This window comes from Heteronotia binoei, chromosome 19 (genome assembly GCF_032191835.1).
Source record: "Heteronotia binoei isolate CCM8104 ecotype False Entrance Well chromosome 19, APGP_CSIRO_Hbin_v1, whole genome shotgun sequence".
Classification (NCBI taxonomy): domain Eukaryota; kingdom Metazoa; phylum Chordata; class Lepidosauria; order Squamata; family Gekkonidae; genus Heteronotia; species Heteronotia binoei.
This window is the reverse complement of record NC_083241.1, coordinates 44,800,775-44,819,803: the sequence shown is the minus strand read 5'-3', so window position 1 is coordinate 44,819,803 and position 19,029 is coordinate 44,800,775. Positions and strand designations below refer to the sequence as shown.

The 19,029-nt window shown below is 47.6% G+C and overlaps 1 protein-coding gene across 1 annotated transcript in view; it reads right to left on the bottom strand.

Annotated features, from left to right (window-relative positions):
* Positions 1 to 18,778, bottom strand: part of ADAM10 (ADAM metallopeptidase domain 10) — a 53,881-nt gene extending 35,103 nt beyond the window's left edge. Inside the window, exons 1-4 of the mRNA XM_060259825.1 lie at positions 18,649 to 18,778; positions 9,056 to 9,206; positions 6,036 to 6,154; positions 2,919 to 3,077 (exon numbers count right to left, since the gene is read on the bottom strand). Coding sequence (XP_060115808.1) covers positions 2,919 to 3,077; positions 6,036 to 6,154; positions 9,056 to 9,206; positions 18,649 to 18,703 — 484 coding nt within the window. The 5' untranslated portion in view covers positions 18,704 to 18,778. The remainder of the gene's footprint in view (positions 1 to 2,918; positions 3,078 to 6,035; positions 6,155 to 9,055; positions 9,207 to 18,648) is intronic.
* Positions 18,779 to 19,029: the final 251 nt, after the last annotated feature.

Genomic DNA, 19,029 nt, shown 5'->3' with positions numbered 1-19,029 from the left:
TTGAATCAGGCCAATGGCCCATCCAGTCCAACACTGTCACACAGTGGCCAAAAACCCCCAGGTGACATCAGGAGATCCACCAGTGAGGCCAGGACAATAGAAGCCCTCACACTGTGCGCCCCCCAAGCACCAAGAATACAGAGCATCACTGCCCCAGAAAGAAGAACATCAGAGAAGCCATGTTGGATCAGGCCAGTGGCCCATCCAGTCCAACACTCTGTGTCACACAGTGGCCAGAAAACCCAAGTGCCATCAAGAGATCCACCAGTGGGGCCAGGACACTAGAAGCCCTCCCACTGTGTCCCCCCTCCCCAAGCACCAAGAATACAGAGCATCACTGCCCCAGACAGAGAGTTCCAATAATACGCTGTGCAACTCACATGATTAATAGCATTTAGAGAAGTATACAAAAGTAAACATGGAGCCCACAAGCCAGCAGTTCTTCAGTGTTAATTAACAGAGGACAAGCTTTGATGCTGGGTTAAATTAAACTCTTTGCATTCAGCCACACGCTACACACAGAACCATCTTGGACAGACATGCAGAAGGACAAGTTTCACTCATTCTCTTCATAACCCCTTTCCTCCATCCTCAGCAATTCAGCCGCCGTTCGAACTCCTCCTGTCAAACACAAAGCTTCCTTCCCTGCCTCTTTCCCTTCAATTTCATGCCTCTCAATATCATAAGCCTTCAGGCTAGAACCTGATCATTTCCATTCCTATGCAGCTCCCAGCGCAGAGCAGTATTTTTATAAGTATTAGCTAAAATACTCTAGATCAAATCAAGAAGAAGAAGAAGAAGTTTGATTCATACTCTGCCCTTCACTCTGAGTCTCAGAGCCTTCGCTTCCTCTCTCCACAACAGACACCCTGTGAGGTTGGTGGTGCTGAGAGATCTCTCGGAGAACTGCTCTTGAGAGAACAGCTGTGTGAGAACTGTGACTGACCCAAGGACACCCAATCAGCTGGATGTAGAGGAGTGGGGGAGTCAAACCCAGTCCCCCAGATTAGAGTCCACTGCTCTTAACTGCTACACCACGCTGGCTCTGAACTCTCCCAGGAAACTAAAATTACTAAACTGAGGCTACTACGCTTTGGTCACATAATGAGAAGACTCACTGGAAAAGACACCGCTAGGAAAAGCTGAGGGTGGCAGGAAAAGAAGAGGCCCCCTACGCGAGATGTATGGACTCCATGGAGGAAGCCGCAAAGGCTCTTCGTTTGTAAGGCCTGATTCATGCATACAGTCGCCAAGAGTTGGAAATGACTTGCCAGCACTTAACATACACACAATTAAAATGCTTTATATAACACTTTAACCAACATAAAAGTCTCTCAAGAGGCAGTTTGGTGTAGCGGTTAAGTGTGCGGACTCTGGGAAAACAAGGTTTGATTCAACACTCCTTCACTTGCACCTGCTGGAATGGCCTTGAGTCACCCATAGCTCTCTTATCTGGGAGGACTAGGTTTGATTCCCCACTCCTCTGCTCGCAGCTGCTGGAATGGCTGTAGGTCAGCCATAGCTCTTGCAGAGGTTGTCCTTGAAAGGGCAGCTGCTGTGAGAGCCCTCTCCAGCCCCACCCACCTCACAGGGTGTCTGTTGTGGGGGAGGAAGGGAAAGGAGATTGTGAGCCGCTCTGAGACTCTTTGGAGTGGAGGGCGGGATATAAATCCAGTATCTTCATCTACCTCACAGGGTATCTGTTGTGGGGGAGGAAGGGAAAGGAGATTGTGAGCCGCTCTGAGACTCTTTGGAGTGGAGGGCGGGATATAAATCCAATATCTTCATCTACCTCACAGGGTGTCTGTTGTGGGGGAGGAAGGGAAAGGAGATTGGGAGCCACTCTGAGACTCTTCGAAGTGGAGAGTGGGATATAAATCCAATATCTTCATCTACCTCACAGGGTGTCTGTTGTGCGGGAGGAAGGGAAAGGAGATTGTGAGCCGCTCTGAGACTCTTCAGAGTGGAGGGCGGGATATAAATCCAATATCTTCATCTACCTCACAGGGTGTCTGTTGTGGGGGAGGAAGGGAAAGGAGATTGTGAGCCGCTCTGAGACTCTTCAGAGTGGAGGGCGGGATATAAATCCAATATCTTCATCTACCTCACAGGGTGTTTGTTGTGGGGGAGGAAGGGAAAGGAGATTGTGAGCTGCTCTGAGACTCTTCAGAGTGGAGGGCGGGATATAAATCCAATATCTTCATCTACCTCACAGGGTGTCTGTTGTGGGGGAGGAAGATAAAGGGGATTGTGAGCCGCTCTGAGACTCTTCAGAGTGGAGGGCGGGATATAAATCCAATATCTTCATCTACCTCACAGGGTGTCTGTTGTGGGGGAGGAAGATAAAGGGGATTGTGAGCCACTCTGAGACTCTTCAGAGTGGAGGGCGGGATATAAATCCAATATCTTCATCTACTTCACAGGGTGTCTGAAGTGGGGGAGGAAGATAAAGGAGATTGTGAGCTGCTCTGAGACTCTTCGGAGTGGAGGGCGGGATATAAATCCAGTATCTTCATCTACCTCACAGGGTGCCTGTTGTGGGGGAGGAAGGGAAAGGAGATTGTGAGCCGCTCTGAGACTCTTTGGAGTGGAGGGCGGGATATAAATCCAATATCATCTTCTTCTTCTTCAAAGGAGGCTGACGAGACTGAGCTTCTGTGAAGTCTTATAGAAACATTACCTACAATAACCTGGCCGAAGAGCCAGCAGCATTTGAAAAACCATTCTGAAAGGGAAAATGACCTCTACTGCAATCTTCCAGTACTTAGTCTGCCTGCCTATCAGCAGTACCACCACCGAGTATCAGAGGGCCCCCACCCTAGGATCGCTTTCACAAAAAAGAGCTAATTTCATACCCTTTGGGCCCATCTTCCCTGTGCTGAACAATCTCCTGAAAACACCAGGATGGAAGTACTTACTAATATCATCTTCATGATACATGACTGAGTGAAAAGGCAGGGCTCTATCCTTGATGTATCTTTCGGCTGGCTCGATGTAAAAGGTACCACTGTGTGTCCGGATGAATCCTTCAAATCTTCCATCGATAACAGATCCGTGGGTAAAGCTTCCCTGTTCACCTAGTGGGGGGGGGGGGAAGCACACAGAGCTTAGGAAAAAGAGATGCGCTTCTCCAATTAGGGAAAGATGTGTGTTGCCAATCCTTGTTTACACACATTAGCCGTCAATTAAGCGAGCATTTTTCAGACAGCCTGGCAGACAGTTGGTGCCCACGCAGCTGACCGCTTGCCCGCCTTCTCCCTCAGCCCCCATGTAAAGAGCTCTGTCCGCAGCAGGAGGAAGCACCGGGGGGGACCGGCAGCTTCTCCATGACTCGTGCCTTAAGCATCACCTGATCTCAAAAGGAGCACTCGCCAGCCAGCTGGCAATGAAACCTTTTTCTACAGACCTTGCAAAAACCCAAAGGATTATCACAAATCTGACACCTGAAAATAACAGTTCGGCAGGCCAGGCTTGCTGAAGCCGGTTATTACGTTTAGCGGGAGGCAAATAGCCAGGAAAAATACCACACAATTATGCACACAACTGCAGCCGGCACCAGAAATAAGAGCAGTTTGAAGGAACGACCGGCATCCCGTGAACAGCAAGTCAGAGTTCAGCTTGTTCTGTTAAATTCCTAGTTTTATTCAGGAAAAAAAAATATTTCCCTTTTTCATTAAAAACACTTTACACAGTTGCTGAAGATACCCATTTTTGTTAACAAAGGTAATGGGGGGGGGAAGGATCCCTGCGCACGCTCTGGCCAAATCTTCTGCTCCACCCCCCCCCCCCAAATGTGCCAAACACCCTGAATTGTTTTTTTATTGACTACCAACTTATTAGATCAAGTAAGGACTTCTTAACACACAAAATATCATGGTGTCCTCCAACCGCAACCCAGCTTCACATCACTGAACTGATGCATAGCTGCAGGATTTCAGAAGTGTTTCCTTCCACCAGTGGTGGGTCGCGGCCAGTCACTTTGGAAGCCAGGTTTCTGCTGCTGGTTGACTGGTGGGGGTGGGCACAGAATTTCATTGCATTCATTATTTAAATTTATATTCCATCTTCCTCATGAACAAGCAGATCACAAGACAAACAAAAACATATAAATAAAGCAATATAAATAAAACAGTTTAAAACAAAATAAAAACCGCATACATTCACAAAACACAAGGGTTCCCTTCCCAGCTGGGATCACCGGTCTCCAAAACTTCATCATCTCTGGGCTAATGAAAGACTAGTTTGCTCTAAAATCAACACAGAAGGCCACATTTCCTTTTTTTTAAAAGCTCTACTGCATTCCTTGGCCAGCTGTTATGGACACCCTGGTTAAAAAACCATCCATGAGAATGGGGGACTTGGGTTCTAGTGCCAGGAGTTATGTTCTCAACAGCCTCCCCTTCTACGTAGTACCCTCAAATTCTTATGTATCACATTCTCTCAAGTCTGTACATTGGTCTCTGGTCCGTTTCAGTACAAAGGCCTCCAGCTCCACCGCCCACAGCTAGCCAAAGGGTTCTGCTGGGGAGCTGACTTGGGAGCCTCCTCCAGGCCCAGCTTTAAGGGCTTTCTCCCGTAACATTGCCTTGACACCCTATCCCTGCTGAGTTTTAGGGGTGAAGCCTTGGCAGGTCTTACATGAGACACTTTGCCTTTCACACAAACAGGACAGACAAAGGTCCACTCCGCAACAACAGCCTTCGGAGCCATGGAAGGGACTCAGAAGCAGACGCAGCTTCAACGAATCGGGATGAAATCCTCTCGACTCCAGCTGGAGACTCCAAAGTTACGACCTTCTCCTTTTGCAGCAAAAGAGGAGCTGAGGGTAAAAGGGCACTGCTGCCCAGAAGCACGTGGTCCCCGGATGGGAACAAATTTCTGACTTTGGATCTTGGGGCCGGGGGCAACAGTGGGAGGGCTTCTAGCGTCCTGGGCCCCACTGATGGCACCTGGTTTTTTCGGCCACTGTGTGATACAGAGTGTTGGACTGGACGGGCCACTAGAGAGCCAGTTTGGTGTAGTGGTGAAGTATGTGGACTCTTATCTGGGAGAACCGGGTTTGATTCCCCACTCGTCCACTTGCAGCTGCTGGAATGGCCTTGGGTCAGCCATAGCTCACTTATCTGGGAGAACCGGGTTTGATTCTCCACTCCTCCACTTGCAGCTGCTGGAATGGCCTTGGGTCAGCCAGAGCTCTCTTATCTGGGAGAACCGGGTTTGATTCCCCACTCCTCCACTTGCAGCTGCTGGAATGGCCTTGGGTCAGCCATAGCTCTCTTATCTGGGAGAACAGGGTTTGATTCCCCACTCGTCCACTTGCAGCTGCTGGAATGGTCTTGGGTCAGCCATAGCTCTTGCAGGAGTTGTCCTTGAAAGGGCAGTTGCTGTGAGAGCCCTCTCAGCCCCACCCACCTCACAGGGTGTCTGTTGTTGAGGGGAGAAAACATGGGAGATTGTAAGCCGCTCTGAATCTCTGATTCAGAGAGAAGGGTGGGGTATAAATCTGCAATTCTTCTTCTTCTTCTGATCCAACATGGCTTCTCTTATGTTCTTACGTTCTCTGGCATGTGACTCCCGCTGGAGACGTTCAGCTGTAAAGATCTATCTGATCACAAAGAACAATCAACTGCGTAGCACTAAAGTAAATTTATCTATCCACAATGCAGCTGTGTAATTATTACAATATCAGCAACAGAGGAGTACTCTTCGTGTTATATTGTTTCTGATACTGTTCGCAGTGGGATTGCACAAAAGACTGATGATGAACAAACATTCCTCAGGCAAAGATCCCAGTTCTTATCAGGTCAAAGGAAGATTGAAGAATCCATGGGAACCAGATCAACAAAAGGAACAAATGAGGGGGGGAAACTCCACATTGTTGGCAACAACCAGGTTTTTTCAGGTTGCCTTTTCAGAACCAGTCACTGAAAGGCAGTCTACAACATGCATCACAAGAACATCCATTGAAGACTACACACCATCACTATTTCCCAGTAAGAACATTTCAAAATTAAATTCAGGACCACTGAACTTACCATAAATGTGCCCCGTATAAATGTGAGAGGTATCATAATCAAGTACTTTATTGGACATCTCTAGTTTGAAGTCATCACTAAAGAGGGACATGTCTCTCTTCATTCTAAGGTTAAAATATCTGTGAAAGGAAGATGGAAGAGAACTTAGAAATACAGTTACAGAATCATATCCAGGCCAGCATGAATGAGAATAAACTTCCCAAAGCTTGTTGAGCGTTTCCTTTTGTGTTCGTTCAGGGGACCTCAATGCTGTTCTAAATCCTCAAAATCCCACTTTTGCACCGTACCTATTTGACAGTAACGATGTGTTAAAGGTTCCTATATTGCACGGGTGGCCAACGGTAGCTCTCCAGATGTTTTTTGCCTACAACTCCCATCAGCCCCAGCCATTGGCCATGCTGGCTGGGGCTGATGGGAGTTGTAGGCAAAAAAACATCTGGAGAGCTACCGTTGGCCACCCCTACTATTATATATTATAATCATGACATGTCCTGCTTTCATTCACAGCCTATCTAGTGAGCCTGAACATGCAATGAGTCACAAGATACTGGCACGTGCAAAACAGAGCTCCAATCAGAGCCAGAAGCCCTGTGCTGCTAGAAAGACAAAAGGATAAATTCACCGCCCTGTTTGGGAAAGCACGGTAGCTGGGTACACAAAGCTACAGAGGGGGAAAGACCCATCAGAGAAATAAAACCATGCAGTTGCTGCACAGATCTATAAAAAAACCTTTCTCATTAAGTTTCCACTACTCAATTCCCAAGCTAAATGTCCAGGAGAATGGAAGAAAATTTTATTAGTCCTCACAAGCTGGAGCAATTTCTCTTTGCTCTTTCACTTCTGAGCACAGGCTGAACTCTATTGCCCAGCTGGCCTTCAGCGACTTCTGTTTGTGAGCAGCTCTAGCAAAAAGAAAATAAGCACGGAGGCGAGCTGGTCTAGACCAGGAGTAGGCAGACTGCCGCTCAGGAGCCACAGGTGGCTCTTTCACACACAGTTTGGCTCTTGAACCCCCCGCCCCAGCCCGGTTGGTTGCCTCTCTAAATCATTTCTCCAAGCCAAGCCAGCTTGGAGAATGCATTTAAAGTTGCTTTCTTTCCATCTCTCCCTCCCCCCCAGCTCTTAAACATCTGATACTCATGTCTTGTGGCTTTCAATCATCTGACATTTATTCCATGCGGTTCTTACGTTAAGCAAATTTGGCCACCCCTGGTCTAGACCAAGTTGTAAAAAAGAAAAATTCATAACTGAGACCAGATTACAGCCTTAAAAAGTTTTCAAAACTGCATTCTTGTCATCTTCTTTTTTTTAAAGTTTATTTACAGCAGAAAAGGCAGTCAAGAGTTCTAACTTGCTTCTGTTGGCTCAAAACAGCAGTTGAACGTTTATCCTGTTCTTATTCCGTTGTTCAGCAAGAAATTGGCTCTTAGGTGCTGCTTCTTGCTACCCAGACAGACATCAACTGAACTATAACTCACAAGACGGTCAAGGGGGAGGGGGTCCTCAGAGAGATTTGGGCCCAAGCTTAGATGCTACCTTTGCTTTTTGGATCCTGCAGACGGAAGCTGGACCTTAGTTCAGGTACACCTTTCCCCCCTTTACAGGTATCCAACTTAGTTTCCAAAAACACTTCTAGTTAACACAAAGGGGTTTGAGAGGGGGCAGCAGAATTTCAGTTATTAATTCCCCCCCCCCCGAAAACTCACCTCTCTGCTTTAGAAAGGTAACTTTCAGAAAGTAAATCTGAGGATGTTCCGACATGTTTTCCTACCTCAAAATCAGTTAGTGGAAATCCACAGAGGGTTAAGAAACACTAATGGGGCCCAGTATTAACAAGACACAGTACCAAAATGGAATAGACAGATTAGCACACCTCAATTTTTATCTGTACTGCGTCTCTCTTGCCTACATTTCACTTTCTTCCAATGATATTTCTAATCACTGAAAACACCAAACAAGATTACTGCTGCATTAGGATACACTCATCTTGTATTTCTCCTTTTCTTCTTCAGTAAGAGGGCAGCATCCGAAAGGGTCATCCACCCAGGAGAAGGCTACTGGACCCAAGCGAAACAGAGAATGGACATGTCCTTTTCAGCAGAGATAATCAGGGCCAGTTCAGACACTGTGAAATCCTGCCCAGCAAGGCCCTGTAGAGGAAGTAACCCTGAACGGTGCAGCCACACACAAGGCACCGCTCTGTGGAGGTGATTCATGCCAGGCTGGTTTCACCCTGCTGGCATGACTCACCACCAAGAACAGGCATTTGCCAGGGTGATTGTGCCGGCTCACTTCCCCCATATGGCTGCCGTGTCCACAGAGCTGTTCTGCTTCGATGACAACATGGCACAGAGACCAGCCACACGCACTGCATTGTTTTGCTTTTGCAAAGTTGCCAGAGCACATTGGTTAAAAAAATATATATTGCTTTATCTTAGTTACTGGAAGGTACACTTAGGAGGGAAAGTGATTGGACGATGCAGGTATACAGCATCAATGGAGAAGAGAGAGAAAAACAGGGGTGCTCAACACACTGTGGCACCCAAGGACAGGTCGTGTTTAAATACAGCTGCTCTTTCAGGCTGGGCAACACCTGCAATAAAAACCAACCTCCATTGCCTGCATGACCCTTGACAACAGGCCGCAGCTGAACACTTTCATTTCTTGAATATAATAGATGAAAGAGCAGCCATCACAAGCCAATGTGAATGCAGTCGCAGGAAGGCAGAACAGAAATGCATCAATAAGGAAATGTTTTGCAGGAAGTCAAGGCTGAAGCTTGCATGGAGATGGAATGTAGCTCGTGGAACTGGGGGGCGGGGGGAGGAGTGGGAGAGACACAAGGCATGACATGGTCCTGTACTCGGAACGCTGTATAACAAAAAGCCCCAAGGAATTAATTAGGTGAGAAGAACCACTTTCAGATTCTAGCTAACCCTGTATGCCACGTTTTGCTATTCATTTATTTTACACTGATACGCCACGAAACCTATGAATATGGAGTAAAAAAGGTTGTTTACCTTCCATGAGCATGAAAATCTAGGCGTAAAAATTGGTCTTCATGAGATACTGCTCTTTTGGCACGCTGGTGTTTTTGGTGTAATGAATCCACATCGTATGACAATCCTTCGTAATGTCTTATGTGTTTATTTAAAGGGTTTCCATATTGACCTGTGAATAAAACAAGGCATCTACATCAACGGTTAACCCGATTTTGGGGAGGGGGGGGGGAGAAGCACAGCAAAATTATTTGACAAAGAAAAATACTTAACCAGAGAACACGAGACAGGGATCTCAACTCAAAACAAAAGCAACTGAAGAACAGGGAGGGCATTTAGCGCTGGAGATTTGGAACTTATGGAGATTTCCAATTATAGGGCAAGACTGCAGGATACAATCAGGGAGCAAAGTTCGTGGAAAAGTGCATGCTTCGTTGGGTGGGTGTTGACCCAAACACAAGAGCCCTTCAGAAGAAGATGATAAAGCTTGACCACACATGCGTGTGCCCATCGACTTACAGTAATGCCACAGAGGAACCATTTTCCCCCTGCCAAAACTGAAGGATGCTCTGAGTCATTCACAGTGTCAGTAGCAGGAAGCCAGAACTGGAGGGGGAGGGCTCTGCAAAAGTGTTATCAGTCATTGCTTGAGGCACTGTGGCAGCCAGCTGTGCGCATGATTGCCCCGTGTCAGGGAAGCCTTATCCCCCAATTGCTCTCCCCGCACGCACATGGGTCTAGACAGATGCAAGTGCTTAGGAGGCACGCAGCTCCCAGTCCTTGGAGTGTAGCTCCAGATCAGAAGGAGGTGTGATGCTGAAACAAACAAAGGGCCATGGCCTTAACAGTGAACTGTAGCACCGATGCTGACACTTTTAGCTTCAAGTGGCATTATTCAGGGATCCTTTCGCTAAAGGAAGATTCAGCAGCTGTTTGTCACCACGATGGAATGACATTCCTGGTCAATCCCAGCAAGAGGACAACCGCAGCAAACCTGGTTCCTCTACAAAATAAGAGGCGCTGTCAAGTTCTTAGGCTCCTTCAAACAAAGAGGCTCTCCATATTTTCAGATAAGTTTTTAGTAAAAGGTCACACTAGGTGCTCACAACACTGGGTCAGTGTTGAAACTGACTTGGTCCCAAATGGCAAAGGTTATATAGTTCACTACAGGCAGTTAGATGCAGGCCTCATTTTGGGCGGACGAGCAATTCAAAGAATCCAAACTTCATTGGTTACAAATCATGTCTCACACTCACCATTACTACAAAGCCCAAGCAATAGATAAGAACGTTTTCAGGTAGGAGCCATGACCTTGGAGAAGGTCCAGTGGCTTAGCTTTTGATTCTACCCACACATTCTTTCAGATACACACACCAGGCACAGGCAGTAAACAATAGGCAGTAAATAAGGGACTTGACAGGCACCTTTTAGATGAACAAAATTTTATTCAGGGTAGGAGTTTTCGTGTGCAGGCACACGTCTTCAGGTACACAGAAATGGAAGATCACTTCAAACTTATAGGCAGAGGCTGAACAGCAAATCAGCCTGTAACATGATGTGCACGCACACAAAAACTCATAGCTTGAATTAAAACTTTGTGTGTCTTAAAGGTGCCACTGGACTCGGTTCTATTGCTTCAGACCAAAGTGGCTGCCCAGCTGGATCTCTCTGCAAAACTCCCCGCCCCAAAAGCACAACAGACAAGCACGGATAAACAGAAGCCACAAGTCACAGCAGTGGCCCACTCACAGAATGAGGGAAGTTGGGGAAAGTCTTATGCAACAACAGTGTCATCGGAGACTTAAATATGAATTACTGGCATTTGCATTTCACTTCTCTAAGGAAACATGAGATTTGTTTCTACATATGCGGAGACCAACCTATTTCTACGCCCAGACAGCAAGCCATTGTTATTAATTACAATGCTGATGGTTTCTTTTTGCCTTTAGCTTGTTTTACTTTTTTCCTGTTTTGCCAACAGGCGACAATATATGCTTTAGTGTCTAAAGGCACAATGGCTTGCAGAGGCATCCATCAGTGTGTACAACTGTAATTACTCTTTGAATAAAGTGTGAGTAATCTATGCTTTCACTTCATAAATATAACACAGCACGGTTACGTACGGCGAGGATATGCAAAACGCATTTCATAACCTTCAGTTTCGCAAGGTTGAGATTCATGTATGTCAATTGCGCAGCAGCTTTGTTTTTGGCATTTACCGCATTTTATTTTATTCATTTTTAATTGGGCTTTTTAATATTGAACAGCCGAGTCTCAAGAGCCGGCAAGGATGGCACCAAGACGCGGGGACCTGGCTCAGCTTCACAAGCAGAGAGGCAAGAACAGCTTGTGTGTGCGTGCACAAGTGTGTGTACTGAGTTCTGCATCACAGCTCTGCTCCTTTGGATGCCCAGCTAAGCTGGGTGCCTGAGAGAGACCCTCCCCCCACACACACACACTTCTTTGCTGCTTGTGCCCTCAGAGACACAGAAGGTCAGCTGTGCCCCCCCACCCTGAGCTCTGTCATCTGGAGCACCTTCAGGTTGCGAGAGAGGGAGAAAGAACTATGGAGTTACTTCACAGGTGGGTCCCCAAAAAGTAAAGTTTAGAAGGAGGTCCCGCTTCAAAAAACTTGAGAACCACTATCATAACCCATAACAAAGTCGTTTAAACCCAGGTGTGCATTTAAAGGGGGGGGGGAAGTGTTGCATACACACACACACACACATCAGTCTTACAAAACTTCTACTAGGTCACTGCTGCCTCTCCACTGGGGGTGTTTCAGGAGGACGTGCACTTGGAACACTCCAGCACTAAAGTTTGGTTTGCAACACGTTGTGGCTTGAAAGCAGCAGTCCACTTGAGGACCAGCATCTGTAACATTCTGAAAAGGAATCTTTAACATGGCTCTGGAGATCCATTGCAAAGCTGCTCTGTGTCAGTACAGCCGTCCCTTTCTACCTCTGTCATGCTGGGAAGTTTCATGCAATTCTTAGCATTGCAGAGGATTTTTGAGGATTCTTTTTTTAAAAAAAAAAATCTAGGTGGGAATTATTTTGTCTTCTCATTTCATATCAGAGATTCTAATTATTCGAAAACACCTAAATTAAAACTCGTGCAAAATGTGAAGCGCGTATCAGATTTGTGTTCCAACACAATATCACAAATTCCTCCCCACTTCCTTGTACATTGACAAATCTCTACTTTGACAACCTGTTTAGCCAAAACAAAAATGTAGCTTAACCTTCCGGGTAAGTATGAAAACGTTTCTTTCTCCTTTACCAAGGCCAAAACTGTAAGACAGTCCAACAAAATAGGCAGAAATTCAGCAACTGTACAAATGCAGACTACCATGCTCAATTCTTTACCCTAAAGATGAATTGAAGGCCTATTAGTTTGCCTTAAATACTATCACTTCCAACTGCGTTATGGTTTTCTGTAGCAATTCACATGAGATTCCACGCAGTTCAAAGTTACCAGAACTTGCTCATTAGTTTCCTCAGCCTGACACTCAGAATCATAGAATATTTTTACCTATTAGAGCTACATAAATGATTTGGCACAGGATTTCACATTCTTTCATGTTCAGCAGTAATACCTAGCAACCACATTAGCTGTTCAGCAGACAACCTGACATGGGTTACTTATCACTTCTGAGGTTACTGCACAAATGACCACCAGAGAGAAATTTTAACCCTCAGCAGAAACATTCCACCAGTAACTCAGGAAGTGTTGGAGAGCCAGTTTGGTGTAATGGTTAAGTGTGCGGACTCTTATCTGGGAGAACCGGGTTTGATTCCCCACTCCTCCACCTGCACCTGCTGCAATGGCCTTGGGTCAGCCAGAGCTCTAAGTGTGCAGACTCTTATCTGGGAGAACCGGGTTTGATTCCCCACTCCTCCACTTGCACCTGCTAGCATGGCCTTGGGTCAGCCATAGCTCTGGCAGAGGTTGTCCTTGAAAGGGCAGCTGCTGTGGAGTCGTCTCAGCCCCTCCCACCTCACAGGGTGTCTGTTGTGGGGGAGGAAGGGAAAGGAGATTGTGAGCCGCTCTGAGACTCTTCGGAGTGGAGGGCGGGATATAAATCCAATATCTTCATCTTCGTCTTGTTAATACACAGCAATTTCCTGATAGCCAGACCTCAGAGCACAGGTGCCAAAGATCTCTAGTCAAAGCCACCCAACCTACTTGTGACTTGAACCCGGGACCTCCAGCACAGAACTTACACGTATGACAGCTATGCCAGTTCTTTCAGATTCAAAGTGATGCACAAGAAAGAGAAGTAGCGGCTGAGTCTCCTCTCCTTTGTGCACAGGGTCCGTCATAGTTAAGATGCTACCGAGGAATTTTTTAAAAAGAACAATTCTACACACCTTACATGTCTGGAAGACATTCTAAAAATGAGTCTTTAACATGGCCCTGAACTTATTAATAGCAAGCGAGAACTAAAAGTTTAAATCAGATATACTTAAGAACACCTTTTACGCTGTACAGGCTTAACTAGTATTGAGCATACCAGGCAGTTACAGAACAAGTCGTCAACGGAGCAGGAGGTTTCTAAGCACTGGAAGTATATATATGAAAAAACACCCCCTGCCTTTGAACATATGGTTAGCAAAAACAAATCAGATTATCTAGAACACAGCATGCAGACAAAGACAGTTTAAGGACAGGGGGCTGGACTAGATGATCCTGGAGGTCCCTTCCAAGTTCCAACTCTATGATTTTATAAAAAACCAACCTCAATTATAAGAGAATTCCCACGTTCAGTATCAGCAGCCACAGGACTCAGTGCAGAGAGAGAACAGGTAACCTAGCAGCTGATGAGATCCAGTGTTCCTACCACGTTTTGTCCTCCTTAACGTCCAGTACTAATAGACACCCATACTCAAGATCATGAGGATATCTTCCTTCTCCACCTACAGCCCGTCTGTCGGTGAAAGAATATCCAGGCAGCTGGATCGCATTACCAACTGTACATGGCTGAAAGTTAGGCAAGGCTTTTCATGCAGAGTTCAAACTCAGGAAACGCTCCTAACAAAGAACCATTTTATCTTGAAAGCCTGCAGGTGCTTTACGCACCAGCACCTGCCAGCCTCAAAGCCACACAATCTCCTCACATTCTTTGTGGAGGACAACACACAAAGCCCTTTTCAAGCAACATAGATCTAAGACGCAGCACGCTGTACTAGAACACAACGTATTCCAAGAAACATAATCCCAAATGAAGACTACGGTTGCAACCGTGGCCCGGCTCACTGGTCCAGCTCTACAACCCGCTCCAAGAGTCGAAATCAAACTTTTCTGAGCTTTTTTGATAATGCTTCTAGACATGTTCAGAATGTATGTTACCTTACGTGTTAATGAACATTAAATTCTATTTGATTTCAACACAAGATTCCCGTATTTAGTCCAGTTCTAAAGTAGAGATGGTAAGCACACACACACACAGAATGGCTGCAATAATTGATTGTTCTGTTATAGGAACAGCAAATTAAGGGTGAGGCAAATTTATATTAGCAAGTATGGTGCCATTGAACCCGCTGTGCTACCAGCCCCCCCATCACATGTCACACGCTTAACAAGAGTTTCAGTCCTTAACATTTGTTTTGTGAGGTGAAAAGTTGGTGCTTAATGCATCTATGCCAGCCATTTCCTAACGAGGAAATCAAACTGACCTCACTGAATGAACGGGAGCTTGTGGAAGACAGAAACCACTTTAGCGCTACTTCTCCAGAAAGCACAACACACACGTATTAATCCTCTTCCACTGCCATCCTGAACAGAGCTAAGCTCTAAAATAAAATAAATTTATTATTAAACCCATTCCTCTGTTCAGGACTGAACTGTTAAAAAAGAACTCCAGACTCAGTCTATTTTACTGGCGTATTTACTTAAAAGTAAGCCCTGCTGAATTCAACTGGACTTCTCTCAAGTGAACGCAGCACTGCAGGAGTGGATTTTTTGTTGTAAGTACAGTATTCTATAAAAAGCATCTCTTTAACTCTGGAATTGTTATATGTTCAGTACTTTATGAAAAACATCTCCTTAACTCCGGAAAGCCTCTTTAGGGTCTTTGTGAATGCATACAGGAGCTTGCCTTTAAATAGAAACTTTCCAAGTGCCAGTGACTTAATACAAACCAAGTACGTAATGCTGGTTAAATTTTTAAAAAGAGCAGACATCCCACTGACTAACAAAATTCAGCAAAATTTCTTTTGATCTTCTATGCAAACTGTTTCGAACTAGTTTGCAATTCCTCAGTTGCAAACATTACACAAAACCCAGCTACGTAAATACACAGGCAAGTAACTACCACTGGCTTATCAGCTCTGAATTCACACCCTTTCCTCCCTCACGCCCTTCTTGATATGAGTAGTTCCTAGCCAAGCTTGTTACTCATCAGAGCGTACAATACCCAGTGTGTTAAGACCCTGTGGTGAGACCACACCCTGTAGCCCTCTGCTGCACATAAAAGTTTCTATGCGTCATAAGGGATCGACACACAACAACACCTTGGGTCCAACTGGTGTCGAAAGAACAGTACAGAACCAGGATATCACCCAAAGCATCAGAAAACAATTGATTTTTTTTTGAGTCTCATTTGCAGGAAATGGGAGTGGAACAGAAATCAAATAAACAAAACTAAAAACACACTGGACTGAGGGCAGCCATGGACTTTGAAGATCTAGATCAGGGATGGCCAACGGTAGCTCTCCAGATGTTTTTTTTTGCCTACAACTCCCATCAGCCCCAGCCAGCATGGCCAATGGCTGGGGCTGATGGGAGTTGTAGGCAAAAAAAAACCAGAGCTACTGTTGGCCACTCCTGACCTAGATAAATGCAAAAGAAACGGAACGGTTAGAAGCCTGGAGTGAGCCAGGTTGAAATCCACACCCAGTCACAAAGCTCACTGGGCTGGTGATCCTGCCTCAGCCTAATCTCCTTCGCAGGGCTGTTGGGAGTGTTAAATGGAAGAAGCGCCACAGCTGCACTCCTAGCGAAGGAGGATACGTGTGTATGACTTAACAGCGGCATCCAGACCTGCCTGCTTACAAGCCAAATCAGCACTCCTGGTTTTCGCTGTCTGATCCTAAACACTCAGAGGCTGGCTAGAAGCCCCACAGTCCAGGCTGCATTACATGGCATTCAATGATCCAACCAGAGTGGCTTGGATCTCCCTGTGGCTGGGAATCCCAGGTCACCAGCTGCTCCTTCCGCGGGTACACATTTAAGTTATTGTAGCTTCAGAGTGCACCCATGTTGGTCTGCAGTAGAAGAATGAGATTGGAGTCTAGGAGCACTTAAGAGACCAGTCAGATATTTGGGGCATATGTTTCTAGAGGGAAAGCTCTGAGATTTCTGAGTCCTTCCTTATGCCTCAGTCGGGCGTTCCCAAGAAGGAACACGGATGCAAAGGTACAGTATGCATTGTAATCGGGTAATCTCCCGCTGCTCTGATTAAGCTGATTACATTTTGCACCGTATCTTTGAATCCTGAGTTCCTTCTTAGCAACTTCCCTCCCAACTTCAGACTTGGGACAGGAAGACTTGAGAATCTCCCTTCCTATGAGTAACTGACGAACGGAGCTTGGACTCATCGCAGCTGACACCTGGGGAATCTTCTAGGTCTCTCAGGGGCTCTTGGGGGGGCCATTTTCACCTGTATCTGATGAAGGCACCTTTGACTCTCTGAAAGGTCATTCCCTCCCCCCCCCCCCCGGCAAAAAAATCCTGCTGCTCTCTAAGGTGTTCCTGGACTCTAATTGGGATGTTGTAAAATTCCTGTTGGGCTCCGAGGTGCTCCTGGGCTTGAAGCTGGCCATTCCTTTGACTCTCGAAAGCTCCTTGCTCTCTTAAGGTGTTCCTGAGCTTGAATCCAGCCACTATGCAGCTCTGACTCTTGGAAGTTGGTCCCCTGAAACTCTCGTCCCTGAAGAAACTCCTGGCCTTGAAACTCCCAATGCTACCTGCGTCTGAGGAAGGCAGCTTCGACTCCTGTAAGCTCCTTATCTCCACCTCCCAACTCTCTCGTTGCTCTCTTCAGGGGCTCCTGGTTTCGAATCTAGCACATCCTTGACCAGGAGAACTTTGACCCTCCAAAGTTATACCTACTTGCATCTGAGGAAGGGAATGTTGACGTGGGAAGCTGGTAAGCCCTCCCCCACCCCCCTAAATCTTGGTTGCCTTCTTAAGGTACTCCTGGGTCTGAATCCAGCACATCCTTAATCAAGGGAACTTTGACCCTCGAAAGCTGGTCTCCTGACACTCTTGTTATTGTCCTCTCAGGGGCTCACACACTCCTACTACCTGAGGAAGGGAACTTTGACTCTGGTGAGCTCGACCCCCCCCCCCAAAAAAAGTCTCTCCTGAGATAGTAAGCACACTTCCTCCCCCCCAAATGTTGCTGCTCTCAGAGCTGATCCCGGCCCCAGCCCAGCTGTGTTGAGGGCAACTCCGAGGGGGGGGATGTTTGGGTGGGCAGAGCAAGTCTGGCAGGGAGCGGGCGCAGGCCCGTAGCTACATCCTTTCAACCCCCCTTCCAACTTTATAGCCCCTCCATTGGAGGGCCCTCAATCTGTCCCTTTTGCTCACCGTCAGTGAGATTTTGAGGCTCCGGCTCACACATTGTTGTCTTAGCTCAGGAAGGATGACCCCAGAACACACTCCTTTAAATGCTTGGGACTCTTTAGCTTGGAGAAACGTCGACTGCGGGGTGACATGATGGAGGTTTACAAGATAATGCATGGGATGGAGAAAGTAGAGAAAGAAGTACTTTTCTCCCAATACGAGAACTCGTGGGCATTCGATGAAATGACTGAGCAGACAGGTTAAAACAGATAAAAGGAAGTACTTCTTCACCCAAAGGGTGATTAACATGTGGAATTCACTGCCACAGGAGGTGGTGGCGGCCACAAGCATAGCCACCTTCAAGAGGGGTTTAGATAAAAATATGGAGCAGAGGTCCATCAGTGGCTATTAGCCACAGTGTGTGTGTATATATAAAATTTTTGTCCACTGTGTGACACAGAGTGTTGGACTGGATGGGCCGTTGGCCTGATCCAACATGGCTTCTCTTATGTTACCAGTGGCTCACAATGTAGAATTTCTGCTCACCAGGCTCTGCAGCTTAGAGGGAACATTGCTCCCCACCACTCTGAAGGTGCAGTAGCACTGCTGCGGATCTTTGCACTTTCTTCACACACCTTGCAGAGCAAAGGGGGGGGGGGGGGGGAGAGTCAAGCGGTCTGTCTCTCCGAGAGGGGGGCCATGAGAAAGGCGTGGGGGGGGGGAGAAGCAGAGCTGCTGCGGCTGCCCAGGCGAAGGGGAGGAGGGGTGGGCAGGGCCTGCCCTCGACTGCCCGGCCCCCTAGGCCAAACTAACTTCTGGTGCCCCACCCTGCACAGATGACATCCCCCAGTCCCATTTGGCCCCCCAGAAGGCCGGCGCCCTAGGCGATCGCCTAGCTGGCCAGCCGTGCTCGTGGGACTCCGGGCAGCTCAGTGCCGCCAAACTGGGGCCGCCCCCAGGCCCCAAACCCCGCCACACACGGGGGGCCCCCTCGGGAGGAGAAGGCCCTTCCTTCCTTCCCTCCCGCCCGGTGTCTCCCTCACCTCCGGCGCCGGCCGCCCAGGAGCCCAGCAGCAGGAGGAGCCGCACCAGCACCATCTTCGCCGGGCCCAGGCCTCCTCCCTACCCGCGACGCATCCGCCCGAGGAGGGCCGCTTCCTGGGCCTGGCCTCCGCTGCCGCCGCCGACTCGGGCCTCGCTTTCTCCCGCCTGGCTGGCTGGCCGGCCGCGCGCGCGCGCACCCGCCTCCTCCTCCTCCCGCCGCCGCTCTTTCTTCCCACGGTGCGCGCGCACGCCTTCCCCTCGGCACCAGGGCGACGCCAGGCGACGGAGGGGCGGGGCTTCGGCCAGGGGCCGCCCCTAAGCAGGTGGCCACGCCCCCCGCCCGCGATCCCTCTGCCTGTCCGCCAGCTCCTCCGCCAACC